Below are 21,769 nucleotides of genomic sequence, written 5' to 3' on the forward strand. Positions count from 1 at the left end.
ACAGAACCGGGGGTGGGGGGGTTGGGGCAGGGGTTGTAGGAATGCATAGATCAGGAGGATGACAAAATGGCCCAATGAAGTTGCCACTCCCCTCTAGAGCAATGAGGACAGTCGATGGCAATCAATCCTGGTACTGTTTTTCTCATGGAGCTTAGCCCCAATCTCAGAATCCTTCCCAGCCTAATACTCCAGGCAGCCCCCTGCATAAAGGCAATGCTACTTGAAACCTTTTGCTATTACTAACCTTAAGATTCCAAATATGAACACAATCAATTCAACCATTTTTAAAGGTAGTTTAGTTATAAAAATGTCCCAATTTATATTTCAATTTTTAAATGTCCTGGTTTTTGTTAAGAAGACTATCTTACAGCAGTTCTAGAGGTTTTGATTTAATATGTTCCAAGCCTCTCTTATTGATCTATTATACCAGAAACAATTATTAAGGGACTATAGGATTTTACAAATATGTTCACGTATATTTACAAATGGTGAAGTCAGATACACATATATCTTTATACCGATTGTCGCTTTTTCACGAAATAGGAAAAACAAATTTCTTACCTTTCCTCTGGAGTATCTACATGAAATGTTCTCTCTATAACAGTGGTCCACTGGAGACATCTGATAATAAATGTGTTTGGCTTTGGTCGTTCTGTTTTCATTAACTGGCATTCTAGAAATAACATAAAATGTCTCTTTGAATATACTTATATTTAAGCCACAAAGTAAATAGTCAAGAACGATAGAGCTCTGTTCTAGGTGAAACCACTATAACCTCACAGCTTTCCGTGGACCTCCACTCAGGGTGTTCACAACCTGACCTCAGTCTTCTTTTCCAATCCAACACCCATTCTGACCACATGGTCTATTAACCAACCAAACTGGATGACTTAAGTTTCCCCAAATACATCTTGCTCTGCCCTAGCTTTTGCCCCAGCTGCTGGGGCACCTTTGCCCTAGCTGCTTACTGTCTGGAATGGTGTCCACTGATTTCACCCCTACCTGCATGTAATCACCTACACTCAAAACCACACCTATTCTTTAAGGCCCAGATCCAATCCTACTCTTCCCATGAAGCCTTTCCTATCAACCTGGTCCTAAACCAAATATTCCTCTCTCCATATTCACATTACTTATTATTGTACCCCTCATTTTCACTATCTTATATTATTATGTATCATTTAAGAAGGTATCCTTATCCCTTACTTAGATTATATAGGGTATAGGCCTCTTGACCGTATATACCACCTAAACTCCTAGTAATCACAGCCCGTAGAACCAGCTGGTCAAGAGGGATAAATTATGTCAGGGAACATCTCAGAAGACTTCAAAGAAAAGCAGCATCCTGTAGTGGCTGAGAGTGTGGACTCTAACACCAGTATTCCTGGATTCAACTTCTTTTCCTACCATGTAACCTTGGACAAGTTAATTAATCTCTCCAGTCTTCAAGTATTAAAGGGGAAACAAGCACCTCCATCATAAAATTGGTGTGGGAATTAATAATAAATCAGTACAAGACTCAGCATAGCGTATGATACATAATTAGTTTTCAATAGATGTTAGCTATTATCAGGTGTATACCTGAGCTGGTCTTTAAGGATACATGGTATTGGACAACAAGACAAAGTAGGGTAGGGTTGTTTACTGACACTGCTCTTTGGAAGAAACAATTTCCTTGCAGCTGACAAAGTCAACTGTGTTTTCTCAGTGTCTGCCTGTTCTGTCCTATTCCATCATTAGCAACTATCAACTACCATCTCTAAGTCTCTATAGGACCTAGGCATTAGCCACATTGGACTAGTTCATGGACTCCTTGCACCAAAAAAGATCATTCACCTAGGATCTCTGCTTAGTTTTCTTCTCTTTTCTAACAAGGTTCATGGTTTCAGCCATCATCATCTCTTGGTTGACCAATATAAAAATCTGAACTTCCTTCCATCTTGGATCTGTATTTTGTGATAACCGTGATTAACTATACAGTGGATGTATCTACCTGGTTGAATTACTGGTTCCTAAAACCTACTATCTTTCCTCCTGATTCTGTTCCTTCTCCTGGCTTTCCTAACTTTCCTGTCATCCAGACTGAAAACTTGGGGTGCTCTTGTTTGATATTGGTAACATATGCCATTACCTGGCTTTTACCAGAGATGCAGTTCTACTTCAGACTCTCACTGCCGAATGCCTCAACCTCCCCAGGTGCCATAAAGCTCTTCCTATGCAGAAACATGGAAGGGCTAGATCCATTACTTAAAGCTAGAAAGTGTATCCTAAAAGACGTCGGAACTCGGGATTTGTCATGATGAGCACAGGGGGAGGTATAGAAGTGTTGAATCAGGGCGCCTGGGTGGCTCAGTCGTTAAGCGTCTGCCTTCGGCTCAGGTCATGATCCCAGGGTCCTGGGATCAAGCCCCACATCGGGCTCCCTGCTCGGCAGGAAGCCTGCTTCTCCCTCTCCCACTCCCCCTGCTTGTGTTCCTGCTCTCGCTATCTCTCTCTCTGTCAAATAAATAAATAAAAATCTTTAAAAAAAAAAAAAAAAAGAAGTGTTGAATCACTATACTGTGGCTCCTGAAACGAATATTACACTGTATATTAGCTAACTGGAATTTAAATAAAAACTTAAAAAAAAAAAAAAAGACACCTGAACTCGTCCAAAAGCAAATGGATCTCTCCTACCCTTGGTCTCCTGCCCACCTCGGCTTCCACTTCCTCCATCTCAGCCGGCAGTGCCTCCATCCTCTCAAGTGCTCAGGTCAAAAGCCCTGGGCTCACCCTAAGTCCTCCTCTCTCGTCTCCTACCTCATTCTGGAAATCCTGTTGGCTCCGCTTTCAAAAGATATCCAGTATCACTTCTCACCTCTTCCACTATTATCGGAACAAATCACCATTATCTCTCACGTGAGTACTTTGAAAACTCTAGAACAGCTCTCCCTGCCCCTCACTACAGTCTGTTCTCAACACATGCAGCAGAAACCTTCTTAACATGATCAACTGCAGAAAAAAAAAATATATACATCCTGCAGTGTTTCCAATTCACTAAGAATAGAAAACAAAGGCCTTTCAATGATCAACAGGGCCTCTATGTGATCTGGGGCTCCCATCCACTCCACTTAAGTTCCTGACCTCCTCACCTAGTTAGTATTCTCTCTCAGGGCCCTCTGCAGCCCACCCACTTGCCTGCGTTTCCTCGAATATGTACTGCACCTCCTCTCCCAGCACTCTGTCCCCTCACACAGCCCACAGATAACGCCTCACCACCTTCAAGTCTCAGATCAGACCTCACCTTTTCATGGATGCCTACCTTGACCGTGCTACTAAACTCTGTGATCTGCACCCCTCATCCAGACTCCCCCACCCCTCTTACCTGCTCTACTTTTTATTTCATACCATGTTATCTTCAAACACATGAAATGACTAACTTAGTATCTTTTTTGCTTCCTGTCTCCTCAACAAGAATGTAAGCTCCACTGATATATTCTTAGCACTAAGAACTGTGCCCATCTGTGCCTAAACAGTGTCTGGTTTTTTTTAAAGATTTTATTTATTTATTTGACAGAGAGAGAGAGAGAGTACAAGCAGGGGGAGCGGCAGAGGGAGAGGGAGAAGCAGGCTTCCCGCTGAGCAGGGAGCCCGATGCGGGACTCGATCCCAGGACCCTGGGATCATGACCTGGGCCGAAGGCAGACACTTCACTGACCAAGCCAACCAGGCACCCCAACGGTGTCTGTTTTTCCTGATAGCAGACACTTAATGAATGAATATTGTCCAAATGGATAATTCTGATAGTACTAATCCAACAAGAAGGTAATTTTGATGACATAAGAAAGAGGAGTAAACTTCTGGAGCAACTTCCTTATGCAGTCAAGAAAGGATGGGATCTGCTGGACAAGTAGAGGGCTGGCTCTAGTCAGGAGTACAGGCAGTTTAGTGACAGAACAAGACATGGAGACAAAAGGGCCCAAATGCAGTCAAGGGTATACATGGCAAGCAGGAGCTGATAGAAATGATTTTGTTGCTCCTATTGTTTTCAGTGAATTAGGGTGTAAAGCCATCTTTAAGAATCAGGTTGGAAGAAGATGCACCAGTGCTTTGCGAAGAAAGTCTCCAATAGCCTTCTAGGAGAATGAAAGAGCAGACAGACTAGGGAAATATAACATGACAGCTGGGTAGCATCAGGAACCCACTGGAATGGAATGATCAAGAATTCAAGCTAGTGCCAAGGATCATGGTTGTGTATTTTCCCCAGATACATTCAGCTACATGGGTGCAGGTGGGGCACAGAGAACTGGATTTCAGCAAAGCTGTAATTTAACCAAGTAAGTTTGGCAAAGCAAGAAAATGAAGAGAGGATGCAAGACATCTTGGTTGAATCAACTGATGAATTTAAACTGGGTAAGGAGGAAAACGAGAACCTGGTGGTGTGTAAGATAATGAAAAGGTGGTAGATTTGACAGGTCATAAAATCTATTGTTTCACAGTGAGATATTGTACAGCAATGTTACACACCTTTTGAGACCTGAATGTTAAAAAATACCAAATACAGAATGCCAATTTATATTCTTGTTTGAAATCTGAAAGTTTTAAAATACCAACACTATAAGTAGGCATGGTTTACATCTATCTCTATAAAGCACAGACCCAATCCGATTCTCTTTGAAGACCACTGTTCTTCCAGTATAGTTCCTTCTTCACAAAACTCCTATTAAGTTTCTGGCCAGGGTTTAATCCAGGTTAACGTGATGTCCTAGTAGAAATTAGGAATTATGGGCCCCACACTCCCCCACAGCGTGTGTGACGTGACAGCACGTGAGGGGACACCATCAATACTTCATGAGAAGTGACTGAGTGGCATTTAATGTAAAGAACGGAGGACAGACACTTCAAAGATGAGCAGGTTTCAATCAGGTCCTTCTGAAGCCTAGTTGAACAAAAATGTTGCTATGAACAAGCAGTAAAATAGAAATAAGCCTATATATTTTTTGATACACTCTATAAATGAATCCTATTTCTAAATAACACTAAATTGAGACGGTAAAAGAGACGAGCAGCTACCAAAACTGACTCAACATATTTAAGTGATATTTGGGTCAGTACCAAGAGAAGAGGACACTCCACCACCAAGTCCCAGGGTTTACTGCTGTACAGAAAACAGAAACAAATGTAGTTAAAGAGCTGAATCTGAATTCAGAACACTTGACACTTTAAATCACCATGTTTGAACAAGTGGGTCAGGAAACAGAAAAACTTTGGGTTCTTTTATGCTAGCCATAATACAAAATCATGAACACATCCTACAGCTCCCCCTAAAATGAAGAAAAATATGGAAGTTTTCAGAACATGGTTCATGTTTGAACTCTCATTCTTACAGGAGACTCTTACTTTTTTTTTTCCAATATTACATTTTTTTAAAAAATTTAAATTCAATTAGCCAACATATATTAGTTTCAGATGTAGTGTTCAATAATTGATGAGTTGCATATAACATCCAGTGCTCATCACATCACATGCCCTCCTTAATGCCCATCGCCCAGTTACCCCATCCTCCCCCACCTCCCCTCCAGCAACCCTCAGTTTGTTTCCTAGAGTCGAGAGTCTCTCATGGTTTGTCTCCCTCTCTGACGACTTCCCATTCAGTTTTCCCTCCCTTCCCCTATGATCTTCTGTGCTGTTTCTTATTTTCCACATATGAGTGAAACCATACGATAATTGTCTTTCTCTGACCTACTTCGCTCAGCATTAATACTCTCCAGTTCCATCCACTCTTCTTCTTAAAGGGAATGGTAGCTAATAAACAGATTAGCCAGTATTTCTTCAGAAGAATATTTTCCTTTTAATTATGTAAAGGTTCTCAATTCAAGCTGGGCCACGTTAAAATTTTAAAACTCAAAGCAGAAGCTTCAAATAACAATTCTGAAAAGCTATTACTCGAATAATTAGCTAGAATTTCTGGAACGATTTAACACACAAGAAAAAAACATGTGTTCTTATATAAAATGCCAGGTAGCTAACTTTTATTATATCACAGCCCATAATACTTTCCAACAAAGTATTTGTTACACTGGTACTTGAGTTAGTTATACTAAACTCACCTGAGCAAGTTAAACTACAAGCTAAATTTCAAGTGTTCTGCTTAATTTTACACATTCTGAACCACAGACGACCAAGTTTATTTGAAGCTGTAATTACTCTGTAAACTGGAGGCCAATTAGAGGGACGGTAACACGCCAGATCAAAAAAATACATGCCGAAAAGAATTTTTATATCACCTGTTCAGAATTTATTAAAAATATTAGATTTTATTTCAACCTCTAGAACCTTAAATGCTAATTTCTTTCTTTTAAAAATAAGTTCTACTAATATTCAACGTGAAAAACAAAGGCATAAGAGACTCTATTTATAATTAAATCACCTAATGAAATAACGCTGTCAGTTATAATGATTATACCGAGAGTGTATTTTTGAGCCCCCAGATATAATACTATTGTGGATATTCTTTAAAGGGGCCAGAAAGCATTTCTTCATTTTGTTTAAAGTTTTTACTCTCTGGGAGTACAAAAGCATAGGGTGTAATTAAGACTCAACACATCAGTCCTAAAGAGATTCATTCAGTCCAGAGAGAGCGAGGAGTGTGGCAGGTGCACTGGTAAAGAGCGGGTCCCCTGGAGAATATCTGTTCTGTGATCACTATGTGCCGGGCCCCACAGGCACTGATGGGTCCTCAGTGTCCCCCGTTTCATCCAGAGGACAAGCCTACAAGGTGTTCTTGTCCTCCGTTCCATAAATGAATGAACTGAGACTAGCCAAACAACTTGCCCCAAAACACACAGTTTGCAAGAAACTGTATAGGGATCTACCCTCAGGTCTACCTGAATCCAAATTCCATGCTCTTCTGGAGAGAATAAACTGCTAGGAAAGTGTCTTAAAGGCTCAGTAGCCATCTGTCCAAGGGATGGGACAGTCCGCTCCATCTTCTACACCTCCCCATACCTTCCCTACAAAGAAATCCAGGACGTTTTTCACCTGAGAGGGCCCCAATGTGTTTGCCCCTGGCTCTGAACACAGCCTAAGGATGGACAGGTATAAGGATTATCCCCAGCAGGATCCGGACCCGGGTACTTCCTGTTTCTCCAAGTAGGCATGTAGAGGGAAGGTGACTGAGAATGAAGAGCAGAAGGGAAAGAAGTAGGTAGTAAGAAGGCAACAAAACCTCCGGGTGCTCTTGCTGCTGGGTCTCACACCCCGCAATACCAATAAAGCTAGTAAGATTTTTCAATTATTGATGATGGAAAAGTAATCGCCAAACTTGCACTGATCCAGCTCCATGTTTCTAGCGGTTTCTGTATGAAATATCTCCCTATTAACCCAGAGTCAACATAGCCTTCTCCATCTAAGGAGATAGGACAGAAATCCAAGACGTTCTTACATTGTATTTCATAACACAACAAGTTCTATAAATGAGGGGAGTAAGATTGGCTTACTAACACTATACTGCACTCTAGAAGATGTTTTTCACTTTATGATACACACTTCAAATTCTAACATTTTAATTACCATAAACTTTATTACTCTGGTTTTAACATGGAATACTATTTGTGGACTGAAATCATGACATATTAAAGTGAACCTCTCCTGATACATTTTTCTTTAATGAATATGATCACCACAGATACCACCATTTACCGGAAGCAGACTTTCAGAGCCAACATATTTCCCATCAGCGTTTCTCCATCTTGTCTTATCCACCAAATCCTGCCTCTAATTAAACAAACAAAGGGAACACCTCCAGGGTCCTCTGGAATAACTGCTTTCTGCCCACCCTCTGCATATTTGAAATTTCACGTAAAAATATACTATGGTCACTGTGGGACAATAATTAAGATACAAAACGACATAAGGCATTTACTAACAAGAGTTACAAGAGGCATGCAAAGATCCAGGGGACTCAAAACATATGACCAGGCAAGTTGCTTTCTGGTTTTGTTTTCTGCAGTATAATAGCCATGGACTCTTTTTTCTTTTTTTTTAATTGTGGTAAACAACAACAAAGCACAAAACATAAAATTTACTTTAACCCTTTTCAAATGTACAATTCTATGGCATTATGTACATTCACAATGTTCTGTGGCCAAGCTGGTTTTTGAACTCATTGCTTTATTTATTCTCATTGAACAAATCATCTATGCTTACTGTAAAAAAAGTCATAAACAGGGATAGCTAAAACTAAAAGAAAATTAACCATCATCCTACCACACAGGCATAAACCTTGTTAATGTTCTAATGTATATTCTTTCCGATCTTTTCTAAGCATTTTTTTTTAAGTAACAATGAGACCAGGGGCGCCTGGGTGGCTCAGTCAGTTAAGCATCTGACTCTTGGTTTCAGCTCAGGTCATGATTTCAAGGTCCTAGGATCAAGCCCTGCATCAGGCTCTGTGCACAGTGGGGAGTCTGCTTGAGATTCTCTCTCCCTCTGTACCTCCCACTCATGCTGTCTCTGTCTTTCTCTTCCCAAAATAAATAAATCAATCTTAAAAAAAAAAAAGAGAGAGAGACCATAACATATGGGACATATTAGGTAAGTGCTCTGCTCATTTCATATGTTGTGAATTTTTCATTTCAGTAAATGAAGGTCTTTAACATCCTATTGAACAGTGGCACAGAGCCCTACTATATTCAGATATCACAGTAGGTAGTTTGTTATAATAACCCACAAAACAAATAGAAGTGGATTATCAGATGTAAACAGGATGACATCTAACCATTTTAACATAGTTGGCTATTGGGTACAGTGTTAAAATCTGAAAAATAATCGTAAGCACCAGTTTTGTTTTAACTAAACAAGAAAAACTAATTTAGATTTGGAATATGATGAAAGTGGGATTTAATAGCAGAATTTTAAAAGAATTTGACAAAATGTATATTAGATTCCAACTTCTCTAAGGACAAAGTCCATGATCTTTGATTACCTAGTCCTGTGCCGAACACAACCGGTCTTAAATGAATAAACATAACGAGAGAATATAGGACAAATTTAGTCATGTAACTAGTGAAATGACACTTCATTGAAGCAATCAGCAGAGCGTTCCAGAAGAGGGGAGTTTCCACAGGTCACACAGCCTTGTCTCTTTATGAAGTGAATGTAACCGAAGTGGGGGTGTTGGTAGAGGACACAGAACTCTTCCAGACCAGTAGAGGCTTAAGAGACATGCCCATCAAATACACCATGTGGTCCTTAATGTGTTCTGCTTTAAACAAGCCAGCTGTTGAAGATATTTTAGGTGACAACTGGGGAAACCTGAATACAAATTTTTTTATTAGATAATATTAAAGATTTCTAAGTTTTATTAGGTGGATAGTGGTACTGTAATTATGTGGGGGAAATTCCTTATTGTTTACAGAGATCTGTACTCAAGGATTCAGGGATAAATGTCATAATATCCTAATTTACATTAAATATTTTAATAAAATGATAATGTAAGTCTGGTAAAATGATAACTGTTAAGTCTAGGTAATGGACATAGGAGAGTCCAAGCAGCTATTTTATTGATCTGTATGTCTGACATTTCCCATCATAAAAAGTCAAAAACAGAAACCCCCTCCAGGATAATATTAGATTCTTTCCTCAAAGTATGTACCAAAATAAACTACCAAAGGCTTAAATGGCTGACAGTGGAAAAGGAAATTATTTTTTAAAATATAAAATAGACAGGAGAATGTCGAAAGCGAAACCACTTCTAGTTAATTAAATGTATTTAATGCAATTGAAACTTCAGAATATTTCACTGGGCATTTAAAAGTTTATAGGAATCACGGCTAGAATAATCAGCTTCTTTAGTATTGGACTCTCATTTATAACCTAAATGCCTTGCACTTCTATCTGTATCAATGGGACAATCTCTAGTCATACACCCTCATCAGCACTTACCAGCGCACACCAAGGTGAGTGAACCATAAACATACACACAGACCAACAGGCGTGCTTTCCCCCCCCAACTGCCCCTGCTAATCAAAGCCGTGGGTCTTTGCACTTCCTGTTCCTTCCAGCTGGACCACTCTTCCCACTACAGTCGTGGCCTTTGTCTGTCACCTCTCCCTAACCATCAGCAAGGCTGTGGTTAGGGTCTCTCCTAAAATCCCCTCATCAGATATCTTCTCCTTATTCTTGTTTTCATTTCTTTGCTCCACCTGATGTTCTTGGCCCCCTTCCTTCAGGTCTCCCCAACCCCCGTGGCCCCAGGATATCGACTTGCCCAGCTTTGTGTCCATCTCTCTGACCACTTCCGAGTATTCTTTCTTAGGATCTCTTCTCCCAACTGAGCTGCTCCCTTAGGCTCAGGGCTTTGTGTTAAACTTTTCTTTCCTGATAATTTTGTCCTTAATAAATTCAGACATTCATTAAGTAAATATTTATTGTGTGCCCACAGCATGCCAGGCAACAAGCTAGGCCCCGGGGGTAGAGGGGTGAACAAAACGAAGTCCCTATTTTTCACACTTGGATTTTATGGAGCGGAGGAGTGGTCAAGCAATAACCAAGCAAAACAACTAATTTATAAGAGAGCAGGTGCTTATGAGGATTACAAAGAGAAACGAAGCAGGGCAACAAGTTAAAATGACAGGGAGGTGGTACTACTTTAGAAGGAAGTGTTAGAAAGGGCTTCCTTTAGTAAAAGGAGGCACCAGGCAGCCATCTGTGGGAAGAGTGGTCCAGCTGGAAGGAACAGGAAGTGCAAAGACCCACGGCTGGAAGGAGCCCACAGATGTGTCTGAGAAACAGCAAGGAGTCCAGGATGGCTGGAAGAAAAGTTAAGTTTAGGACACGGTAGGAAATGAGGTTAGGAAGATCTTTAATGACCTGGTAAGGGCTGCGGATGTAATGCTGGGGAGGCTCTCATGGGGCTTTGCCTCAAATGTCGCCCAATGTCTGATGATTCTCAAACCTGAACCGTCCATGTGGCAAAGCTGACATCTCTCTCCTGAGGCCCTACTATTACCTGATTCTCAACATACCTAAATGGGTTTCATTTCTTATTTCCGTTTTTTATCCTTCAAACTGAAAATTACCACATTGACAGTGTTTCTACTCAATTTATTTCTGTATCATTTTCCTAATCACCCAAGAAACACATCGTCAGTCATCCTTGACTCTCTTCCAACCCATAGCTAAGCCAGCAACATTCATCTTAACAATTCTTTCATAAATGTCTCTTTCCCCCAGTGACAGCCAACCAGACACTAATTACCAAAATCTGGATCCCTGAAATGGCCTCCCAGACGGTCTCCCTTTGCCCACCCTCCTCCCCATCCAGTGTGTCCCACCTATGACTGGCCTGATTAGTCTTACTCAAATTCTTATTCCACAGGTCATTCTCCTTCTCAAAAATCTACTAGTCTCTGCAAGAGAAAGCTCAACCCCATTAGTCTGACTTTTAAAGCTACTCATAAGCAAGCCGGAATCTTTTTAAAACTTTATTCCTTGCCATAAAAACAATGAGTACCCCACCAAAAAAACTACTAGAGTTGATAAATGAATTCAATAAAGTCACAGAATATAAACTATGTGGAAATCTGTTGCATTTCTGCACACTAATAATGAAGTAGCAGGGGCACCTGCACCTAGGGGCGCAGTCGGTTAAGTGTCCAATTCTTAGTTTTGTCTCAGGGTCTCAGGTCATCACCTCAGGGTCATGAGATTGAGCCCCATGTTGGGCTCCACGCTGTCTGGAGTCTGCTTCAGATTCTCTCTCCCTCTCCCTCTGCCCCTCCCACTCATGCTCCCTCTCTCTCTAAAATAAATAAATAAATAAATCTTTTTTAAAAAATGAAGTAGCAGAGAGAGAAATCAACAAAAAATCCCCTTTACAACTGCAGCAAAAAGAGTGAAATATCTAGGAATAAACTTAACTAACAAAGGAGGTGAAAGACCTGTACTCCAAAAACTACAAAACATTGAAGAAATTGGAGACAACACAAATAAATGAAAAAAGATTCCATGATCATGGGCTGGAAAAACAAATATTGTTAAAATGTCCATACTACCCCAAGCACTCTACAGATTTAACACAATCCCTATCAAAATATCAAAAGCAGTTTTCACAGAACTAGAACAAATAATCCTAAAATTTATATGGACCCACAAAAGACCCCAAGTAGCCAAAGCAATCTTGAGAAAGAACAAAGCTGTAGTCATGCAAACAGTATAATACCAGCAAAAAAACAGACACATAAATCAATGGAACAGAGACCCCAGAAATAAACCCACACTTATTTTGTCATTTTATCTATAACAAAGGATGCTAGAATATTCAATGGGGGAAAAGACAGCCTCTTCAACAATGGTGTTGGGAAAACTGGACAGCTACATGCAAAAGGATGAAACTGGACCACTTTCTTACACCATACACAAAAATAAGATGGATTAAAGACCTAAATGTGAGACCTGAAACCATAAAAATCCTAGAAAAGAACACAGGCAGGAATTTCCCTGACATCAGCAGTAGAAACATTTTTCTAGATAGGTCTCCTGAGGCAAGGGAAACAAAAGTCAAATTAACTTACTGGGACTACACCAAAATTAAAAGCTTCTACACAGGAAAGCAAATCATCCACAAAACAAAAAGGCAACCTACTGAATGGGAGAAAATATTTCAACACAAGCAAACAAATAACCTGATTTAAAAAATGGGCAGAAGAGGTGAATAAACATTTTTTCAAAGAAGACATCCAGATGGCCAACAGAGACATAAAAAGATGCTCAACATCACTCACCATCAGGGGAATGCAAACCAAAACCACAATGAGATATCACCTCACACCTGTCAGAATGACTAGAATCAAAAAGACAAGAAATAACAAATGTTGCTGAAGTTGTGAAGTAGAGTGAACCTTTATACACTATTGGTGGGAAGAGAAACTGGTACAGCCATTATGGGCAACTGTATGATGGTTCCTAAAAAAATTAAAAATTGAACTACCATATGAACCAGCAATCCCATTCCTGGTTATATAGCCAAAAAATTTAAATCTGTTCATTACAGCATGATTTACAGCAGCCAACTTATGGAAACAACCCAACTTCCCTATGATGGGTGAATGGATAATGAAAATGTGATATATTTAAAAAAAAAAATCCACAATTTCATGGATGAACATAGGTGACATGTGAGGGCATTACACTAAGTGAAATAAACGAGAGAGAGAGAGAGACACACAAATCCTGTACGGCATCACGTGTGGAGTCTAAAAACAACAGTGAGTACTCTCTCCTGATTCTATCTATCTATCTTCACTGTCCCTTAAACATTCCCTGATTCTTCTTTTTTTTTTTTTTCAGGGTACAACACAGTGATTCAACAACTCTGTACATTACGCTGGGCTCCCCAAAGGTGTAGCTTCCATCCATCACTGTACAACGCTATTACAATACCACTGACTATATATGCCCTGTGCTGTACCCTGTAGTCTGTGACTTACTCATTCTATAGCTAGAAGCCTGTACGTCCCACTCCCCTTCTCCCATTTTGTCCATTCCCCCCACTGGCCCCCTCTGGCAACCATCAGTTTGTGCTCTGTATTTATGGGTCTGCTTCTGCTTTTGTTTGATTTTTAAAAATCTCCCTGAGTATTCTTAACTTCAGGATTTAATTCACACTGCTTCCCTCACTTGAAACATTTTTCTTCCCTTCTACCTAGATTCTGCTCCCTGAAAATCTCTAATGATCCCAGTCCTTACTCTCTACTCCTGAAGATCTAGTGCACTTAACATTTATATTCCACATGCTGGTACCCGATCACACACTGTTATGTATAGACTGCTTTATGTGCATCTCCTCAACTATATTGTAAAAGCTTCAGGGGAGGGGGTACTTCTAATTGTTCTGTTTTATTCATCACAGCCAGAATTCAAACAAACAAAGCTTCAGAAAACATTTCTGATGCAACAGAGTTTATCACAACTAATCCTCTTTCTCTTGTAAAGGAATCTCAATATTTTCAAGTTCACATGCCTTTAGAAACACAATTTACTTTATGATCCCTCCCCAGACCCAATCTTACTTATTTCTCCAAAATCTAATTGTACAGTTTACTTTACCTGTATGTATAAACAAATCCTGATAACTTCATTTGAAGAAAAGTATTTAAAGCCTACTCAAATCCTTGATTGTACAGCTACAGCTCTAACACTTAAGAGAGAGCTTTCTTTCCCTAGAGAAAGGATTAGATTTAGATTACAGAATAGTTAAAAAGGATTTTTCCCTTGGAAAACAATTAAAAGGTAGGCCTATCTATTCAGAGTAAATCACAGGACTCTCCAAAAAACAACTCAGTGAATTTTGGAAGATTATAAACCAACAATCTTATTAATTTCATTAAAAACACATATAGAGGTCATCAAAGAGTCGTTATTACATCTGACCTATCTGGAAAACTCTCTAACTTCTTGTAACTTTAAGGAGAAGACCGATATCTCTCCGTTTCCATTCGGGAATTCTGACTCCAAATAAGTTATCCCGACTTTAAAAGGTTTCAATCGCTACCATAAAAATCTTGGCCTCTGGGTCTTACTGTAACACAAAAACACTCCATTTCAAACTCAGGTATAAGTGGTGGGTGCATCGCACTGCAAATGAAGAGCATACTTCGGAATAATCAGTTCATTCATCTCCAGCAGAATTAAAAAAAAAAAATCTCATCGTCAATCTCTTCCCACTTTAGGTCAGTAGGGAAACTTTGCTTTCCACTACACATTTCTCCAAAATTTATTCTTTTTAAAGGATTAAGTACTAAGTCATTATTTTGGCCTATTATCAGCTGCTTCACTACAACAGTAAGATTTTACATGCATTATTTTCTCACTTAATCTTCCCAATAATGTTTCAGAGTATTTTTGTCATTTCCATTCCACAAATAAGAAAATGGAGTCCGTCTGGTTTTTAAGTCGCTTGTTCAAAACCATCAAGTCATGAAGACTGTAAAACGGAGTCTCTATGAACCATGAGAGACGATGGACTCTGAAAAACAAACAGGGTTCTAGAGGGGAGGGGGGTGGGAGGATGGGTTAGCCTGGTGATGGGTATTGAGGAGGGCACGTTCTGCATGGAGCACTGGGTGTTATGCACAAACAATGAATCATGGAACACTTCATCTAAAACTAATGATGTAATGTATGGGGATTAACATAAGAATAAAAAAAATAATTAAAAAAAAAAAAAAAAAACAGAGTCTCTAGTCCACACTTTCTAGCTCTAAATCCTTGGCTCTTCGGAGTATGTCACACAGTTTTAGGACTGTTAGCTACTTACAAGAGAGGAAGTTAAGTTTTATTTCTTTATAACAAGCTTTGGACACTACACTTACTTGTTTTCTGCAATTAAATTTACAGAAACATGGTGACATACAGAGAGTACCAAAATCGTTTTCCCTCAAAGAAAACTGACCAAACTTCTTGATTAGTGTTTGTGCCCTCAAAATACCTGCCATCGATTGTGAGAAAATTACAGGGAAAAGCACCAATCAACTCTGATCACATGATCTATGACAGGGGAAGCTCTAGGTGGTAGATCAACAGTCAAGGAATAACACTGTTTCAGAATTTCTTTATAGAAATTACATTTGAAAGATGTCTCTCTGTCAGTATTAAATTATTGGTACCAGGCTGAGAGCACATTTGGAATATTTATTGGCCAAAATGTTAAAAACTGAACAGGAATTAACATGTAACACATGCCTGGAGTCTGATATCGGAATTTGTCCGGGCTTGTCAATCTTAAGCCAACCCTGCATATTTCTTAAAATAATCTATCTATAAGAATCAAGAGCCAGTGTTGGGAAAACAACAAAAATGTAAGTTCCTACAGGCACAGAAACTGCAAAGAATCTGTGAAGTCCGTCAATAATACCATTTAACAAAATGCCTAATGTCCACAGGACGATGGTGAAGCCCAAAGGACACCAGGCGCATGAAATGACGCTATAAAGAGAGCACTGCATGTTAATTTTCAATTACTTTATAAGAATATCCTATAGAGACAGAAACTTTAAACTTCATCAGTGAGCTTTTGGAAGCAATAACTGTTGCTGGTTGGATGATTCAATTATCATAAACTATTCTGGCATGTTTCAAAAGCATTGCCATTTTAAAACATAAAAAATGTCTAAAAATGCAACCATAGTAATAGATTCTGAGAGCATGGGTTGGGGGGTGAGGGAGAAAGACAATGACAAATTGGTCCAAAAGGACACTGAGACTTCATAGTTGGAAGACTATTGTGCTGACAATTAGTAACAGGAAGCAGAGCACAAAACAAGTGAATGAAAAAAGCTGAACCAGCAATGAAAGACCTTATTATAGGGCAGAAACATTATTGTAATAAAGGGGCAATGTCCTCTCCTCCATGAAACTCTCACACAGCCACCCTAGCCTCTTTTCTCTCTCCCTGCATTTCATTTTTCCATTAGCATCTGCTCGATTGTGTATTATTTCCAACCCAAAAGAACGCCTCCATAGCGGTCCTAAATTCCAAGGCTTCAGGTCCTTCCCCACACCCTAGCCCTGGGCCTCATTTAACGCTGCTCAAATAAATAAATAAATGCGTTAAAAAAATTAACATAAAGATGGGGCAGAAAAAAACAGAAAGGCAGTGATTTAGCATATAACTGCCAAGAGATCAAAAAACACATGTCCTTCAAGTCTAATTTGTTGTAAGGGCAATGATCATGAGTCATACTAAATGTCCAGATGATTCTGCCTCTAAAAATTAGTGTTTCTCCTATGACCTCTCTGGCATGATGAGAGCAAGGCTGAAATGTTCACACTAGTGAATCCTCTTCCTGGAGCTTCAGTTTCCTTAAGGAGAAGGAGCCAAAAGCTCTGAAACACAGTCACAAGATCTGATCCCCCGATATTGACATAGAAACTCGTCTAGAGGCATGGAAAGCCCACACCTCCCAAACTGCTGGAAACCCTCGTACCTCATGACCCTGAGGCGGCCTGAGATGCCTTAGGTGAGCAGTGGGGTGGGAAAAATCACTGGCCTCGAAACCTCAAAGCCGTGGGGTTTCCAGCTCTACGCTTCATAGGTGCACGACCAGCGGCAAACCCCAAGAGCTGAATTTCCCCAGCCATCAAGACACATTACGGAGCCTGAAAACCTGTTAGCAGGATTAACAGCACTAGGTAAAGGGCAGAGCACACAGGTGCTCAACAAGTGGTAATTACAATTACTGTGACTTCTCAGTAGACTGAATGTCTCAAGGAATCTCTGTGTGTTGCTGAGAGGCAAATCGCTGAATGTTACAAGAAAGGACTGAGAGATCCTTCATCGTACTTCCCTCACACCACACAAGACGTAGCTCTGGAGTCCTGGGGTAGTTGTGGGACCTGCCAATGTTACATAATAAACTCCGATCAAATGATCGGCCACCTAGCTATTGCCTGCATGCCTGTCCCCTTGCTACAGCATAAATAAGAATTGCTGTGACTTAAAATACACCTCTAGAGACCACTGAGAGCCTGCTCTTAACCGAGTGTGTATAATACTAGGCATAGCACAGACCTTCTGGAGGGGCTGACTAGACATTACCTGAAGAGAGCTGTCATCTCTGAGCCCCACATATGATTCAATGCACTCCAGCCAGGTGTCGGACGGACCAGAGTCCAAATCACAGCTCTGTTCTGTATCTGCTCTGAGGCTCTGGGAAAGTTTCTTAATCTCTCTAGGTCTTGGTTTCATTATCTCGTTTGTTTGTTTGTTTGTTTGTTTTTTAGGTGATTTTATTTCATGTTGTTCTTGTCACGACAAAATGTGATCACATAAATAAAGCACCTTGTACAGAGCAGGCTCTTAAAAAATGTCAATTCTCTTCCCTTGCTTCCTTAAATCCCTCTTAATTTCTTTGTATTAATTATAAAATGGCATAAAGCACCAAATATGATGAGCATATAATCAGTTTTTACTCTACAATTTAAAAAACTAATTACACATAAACAGCTCCTTTCTAGAAACTAAAAAAAAAAAAAAAAAAAAAAACTTAAAATATCAAATACATAAATCAGGTGGGTATCCACATTCAACTTAACCAAAAATGATCTATAAACGTAATCAGGTCATAAATGAGTAGAGTCAGAACGGGAGTCAGAACGGTGTGCACAAGGAATTATTTTTACCCTTCAGAGATGGAAGGGTGTCATGGAGGAAAACGCTGGGATCAGTAATAAGATATAACAGTGCAGGGATCCTTAGCATCACAGGCTGGCTCATGTTGTGAGGTGGTACACGCTCAGTAAATTTTTACCTGAAAGACTGAGCTATATGGACCCACTAATAATTAACTCCATGTAATAGAGCACACAAGTGTGTGGATAAACCCACACAGCTGCTTCTTACACGCAGGCGGAGAGCCTCCCCCCCGCACCCATCATCCCCTCCCCTCCACGCCACCTTACCTCTCCTTTATGAAGAAGTCAGGGTTTTGTGTTTTTTTTAATAAACAGATAAAGAGATAATGTACCCTTTTCCAAGTGAAAAGCTATCATTTAAAACCTTTCTAGCTGAAGAAAAACACTGCCTTCAGGATGGGATTTTAAAATGGAGTATTTCTTTGCATCAGTAAAATTCTCTGATACTCTAGTAGGAAAGACAATGAACAGCAATGTTACTTCAAGAGCGGCACACACGAGGCCAGGTAAGCTAACGGGGGGCCAGTGCCTGACTCTGGCCCTGAGAAAACAGTGTCTGGTACGATCACAGCATTCTGCTACAGATTTCAAGTGCCGTATCTATTCCCATCATTTATCCTTCTTCCTCCCTTGATATTTTTCACTCTATACAGGGATAAAAAAATAACATACCATCTGGAGCTTTCATTCATATCTGAGGATTTCATACTCATTTAAATCAACAATAAGAGATTCAGCCGAAGTTTCTCAGAAATAACATTTCAAATTAATGCTATTCCTGTTACCTGGAATGTACTTCATCTTTTGAAATCTTACTATTTCTCTAAACAATCTCAATTTCCAAGAAGGTCTTCTAGATGATCCTCTTTCTCAAGCTCTTCTCAATATGTTAATTGTAAAACTTACTTCAGGACTGAATCCAGACCTGAGGGTTATGAAATGAACACAGGCTTCGAGGTTAGCACTCTGTGAGACACGGGCTAAAATCCTGGCCCTGCCATTTGCCAGATAAGCAACCTCAACCAAGTCACAGAACCTCCTTCGGTCTCAAAAGTAGAGAACGTGATACTCACCTCAGAGCGCTGTGAGGATTAAATGGGAGAACATGTGTGAAAGGGCCTGGCACATAGCAGCGTTCAAAGGAAGCTTGGTTTCCTTCCTTATTTTGTTCTTTTTTCCCTCAGTACCTGGTACAATGTTGAGAACACAACAGACCCTCGATAAAAACTTTCTAAATATCCATTAGAACTTAGGTTTCCTAAAAATAGGTTTAAATATTCATTGTGATAACTCCCATGTTTCCAAGTTGTTTTCCTTTAAATCATATGCGCACAAGGTAGGAAATTTCAAAAACAGAATTCAGTGTGTGAGGCTGTTAGTTGGGGCGTCTAGAAAACAGAGTCCAGGAAGGGGTCCGAGGCAAAATGTTTAAGACTAATCCAGTGAAAATAATTACATGTAGGGTGTTCTTTTATGTAAGTATCTTTGGAGAAATGGTAGTTAATTGTTGAACTTATGACAAGTTGAGAGAGAATGGGAGGGAGGGAGGGGAAGAAAAAGGGGAGGAGGAGGAGGGTGAAGGGGGGAGGAGGGAGGAAGGCTGGCTCTGCCAGGGTCCCTGTTTTCTCCTCACATCATTTAATGTAAGCTACTGAAGCTGATCAGTCCTTGCCTCCTTCCCCTAAGAACAAGCCCCACTGCATCCTCCATCTTACAAAAAAGTCATCATCTAATGGAAGACCCAAATTAATTTAAAAATTTCCCCCAATGGCTGGTAACCAAGGGATCCTCTTAGGACAGCCAGAAAGATATTGGAGGATTTTATTACTTTTATTAAAAAGCAAAAACAACTTCTGACTAAAATAAGGGGTAACAACAGTCACAGGGACCATCCCCTTGTGGAAGCTTTGACTTCCCAAGGCTTGAAGGTTTGAAGAATTTGGTCTGCACCCAGTGCCTTGGAGGCCAGGGCAACAGAGCTGCCCCGACAGCTTCAGTGATCCTTCCTTCCTTGGCCAGAGGTGGCCACGGGCATGGCTTGGGGGTCTAGCTCATGTGGTTTAGTCACAAGAGCTAGCCCTTACAGATCAAAGTCCTTGGTATTATGTGAAATTGGGATTTTGCCCCTAGCCAAGCAATAGTGACTGTCCTCAACTGCAAGAAAGTGCTACAAACAGTTTCTACCTCAAACTTGTAATGATCTTTAAAGAAAACCCAACCAAGTAGTTGCCTTCCCAGGACAATGTAATTTAGCTGGAGAGAGAAGAATGGCTGCCATTTAACTCACCAGAACAAAATTACTGAGCATCTCCCATCCCTACATGAATAGTTTTATTTGCATAGCATTTCACAATGTACAAAGTGCGTTCACATACAGCATCTCACTTATTTTTTTAATTTATTTTTTTTACGGCATCTCATTTATTTCTCACAATAATCCCGAGAAGTAGGCATTATTAACCTTCATGTTTAAAGATGACAAAAATGAAGATCAGAGAAGTTATGTGATTTGCCCAGGGTCACACACCAGTAAAGGAGCAGAATCAAGACTCAAACTCAGGTCTTTTGGCTCCAAGTTGGATGACCTTCTGGTATATAGATCTCGTAACAAATGCTGTAGGAAATGTTTTAAATGAGTATACACAGTCATTGCACTCTAGAAATTTATCACACCCCTGGGATCTACATAAGCCCCCTCCCCGCCCCCACCACTAATTTATATTCCGACAAATGAGGCTTCAAAGGTAAAGACCCAACTATAGATTAGCTTCCCGTCAGTCAGGAAAGAGGGCGAGAGAGAGCTCAAGGAAGCTGCTAAGGAAGCTATGGGCTCTAACAGATATCTGACCAGGCCACAGACAATATGCTAATGAAGGAAGTACTACAACAGTGAAATCAGCTAATAGGAACCTCACATGGAACACGCATAAATGTATGTTTATAAAGGACATGGAACGGGTGAAATCTTTCAGAGATGTAGAGGGTTGCTCTCACACCTAGGAGCTGGATTTAAAACTCTGGACTCCACAGCCTGGTCCATGAAAGCAGGATTCTACTTTTTCTTTTCGCACACTTGCTGTATAATACAGAAAAAAGGAGGCAAGAAGAGAAGTTCTGTGGAAATTTTTTGTCTTGTGGTATTACGGTGTGATCTGAATGAAAGGAAGAAAATATGTGACTAATTATGGTATTATTACTCTTTGTAATGGTCTAAAAACGATCTCCCTTTAAAGTGATTTTTAAAAAGGTTTTCTCCATTCCCCATTCTAAACTTGGTTTATCGGTTAAAATGTGCAAATAAATGAATACGGTACCACCCATAAAAATGACAGATAGGAGGAAAATCTGACTGAAGTTATATTAATTCACTGTAGGATCAATTTTTTTTAAAAAGATTTTATTTATTTATTTGAGAGAGAGAGAATGAGAGAGAGAGAACACATGAGAGGGGGGAGGGTCAGAGGATGAAGCAGACTCCCCGCCGAGCAGGGAGCCCGATGCGGGACTCGATCCCGGAACTCCGGGATCATGACCTGAGCCGAAGGCAGTCGCTTAACCAACTGAGCCACCCAGGCGCCCCTGTAGGATCAATTTT

At 40.1% G+C, this 21,769-nt stretch overlaps 1 protein-coding gene across 4 annotated transcripts in view; it reads right to left on the bottom strand.

The window, feature by feature from the left end:
• The window catches only part of AKT3 (AKT serine/threonine kinase 3), a 311,247-nt gene that overhangs the window by 148,747 nt on the left and 140,731 nt on the right, over nt 1-21,769 (bottom strand). For all 4 annotated transcript variants that reach the window (XM_035010956.1, XM_035010959.1, XM_035010957.1 and 1 more), the window contains one exon: nt 562-673. In XM_035010956.1, the coding sequence (XP_034866847.1) occupies nt 562-673 (112 nt within the window). The remainder of the gene's footprint in view (nt 1-561; nt 674-21,769) is intronic.

Source organism: Mirounga leonina, unplaced genomic scaffold (assembly GCF_011800145.1).
Source record: "Mirounga leonina isolate KUSES-001 unplaced genomic scaffold, KU_Mleo_1.0 Mir_154, whole genome shotgun sequence".
In the NCBI taxonomy this organism is placed as follows: Eukaryota; Metazoa; Chordata; class Mammalia; order Carnivora; family Phocidae; genus Mirounga; species Mirounga leonina.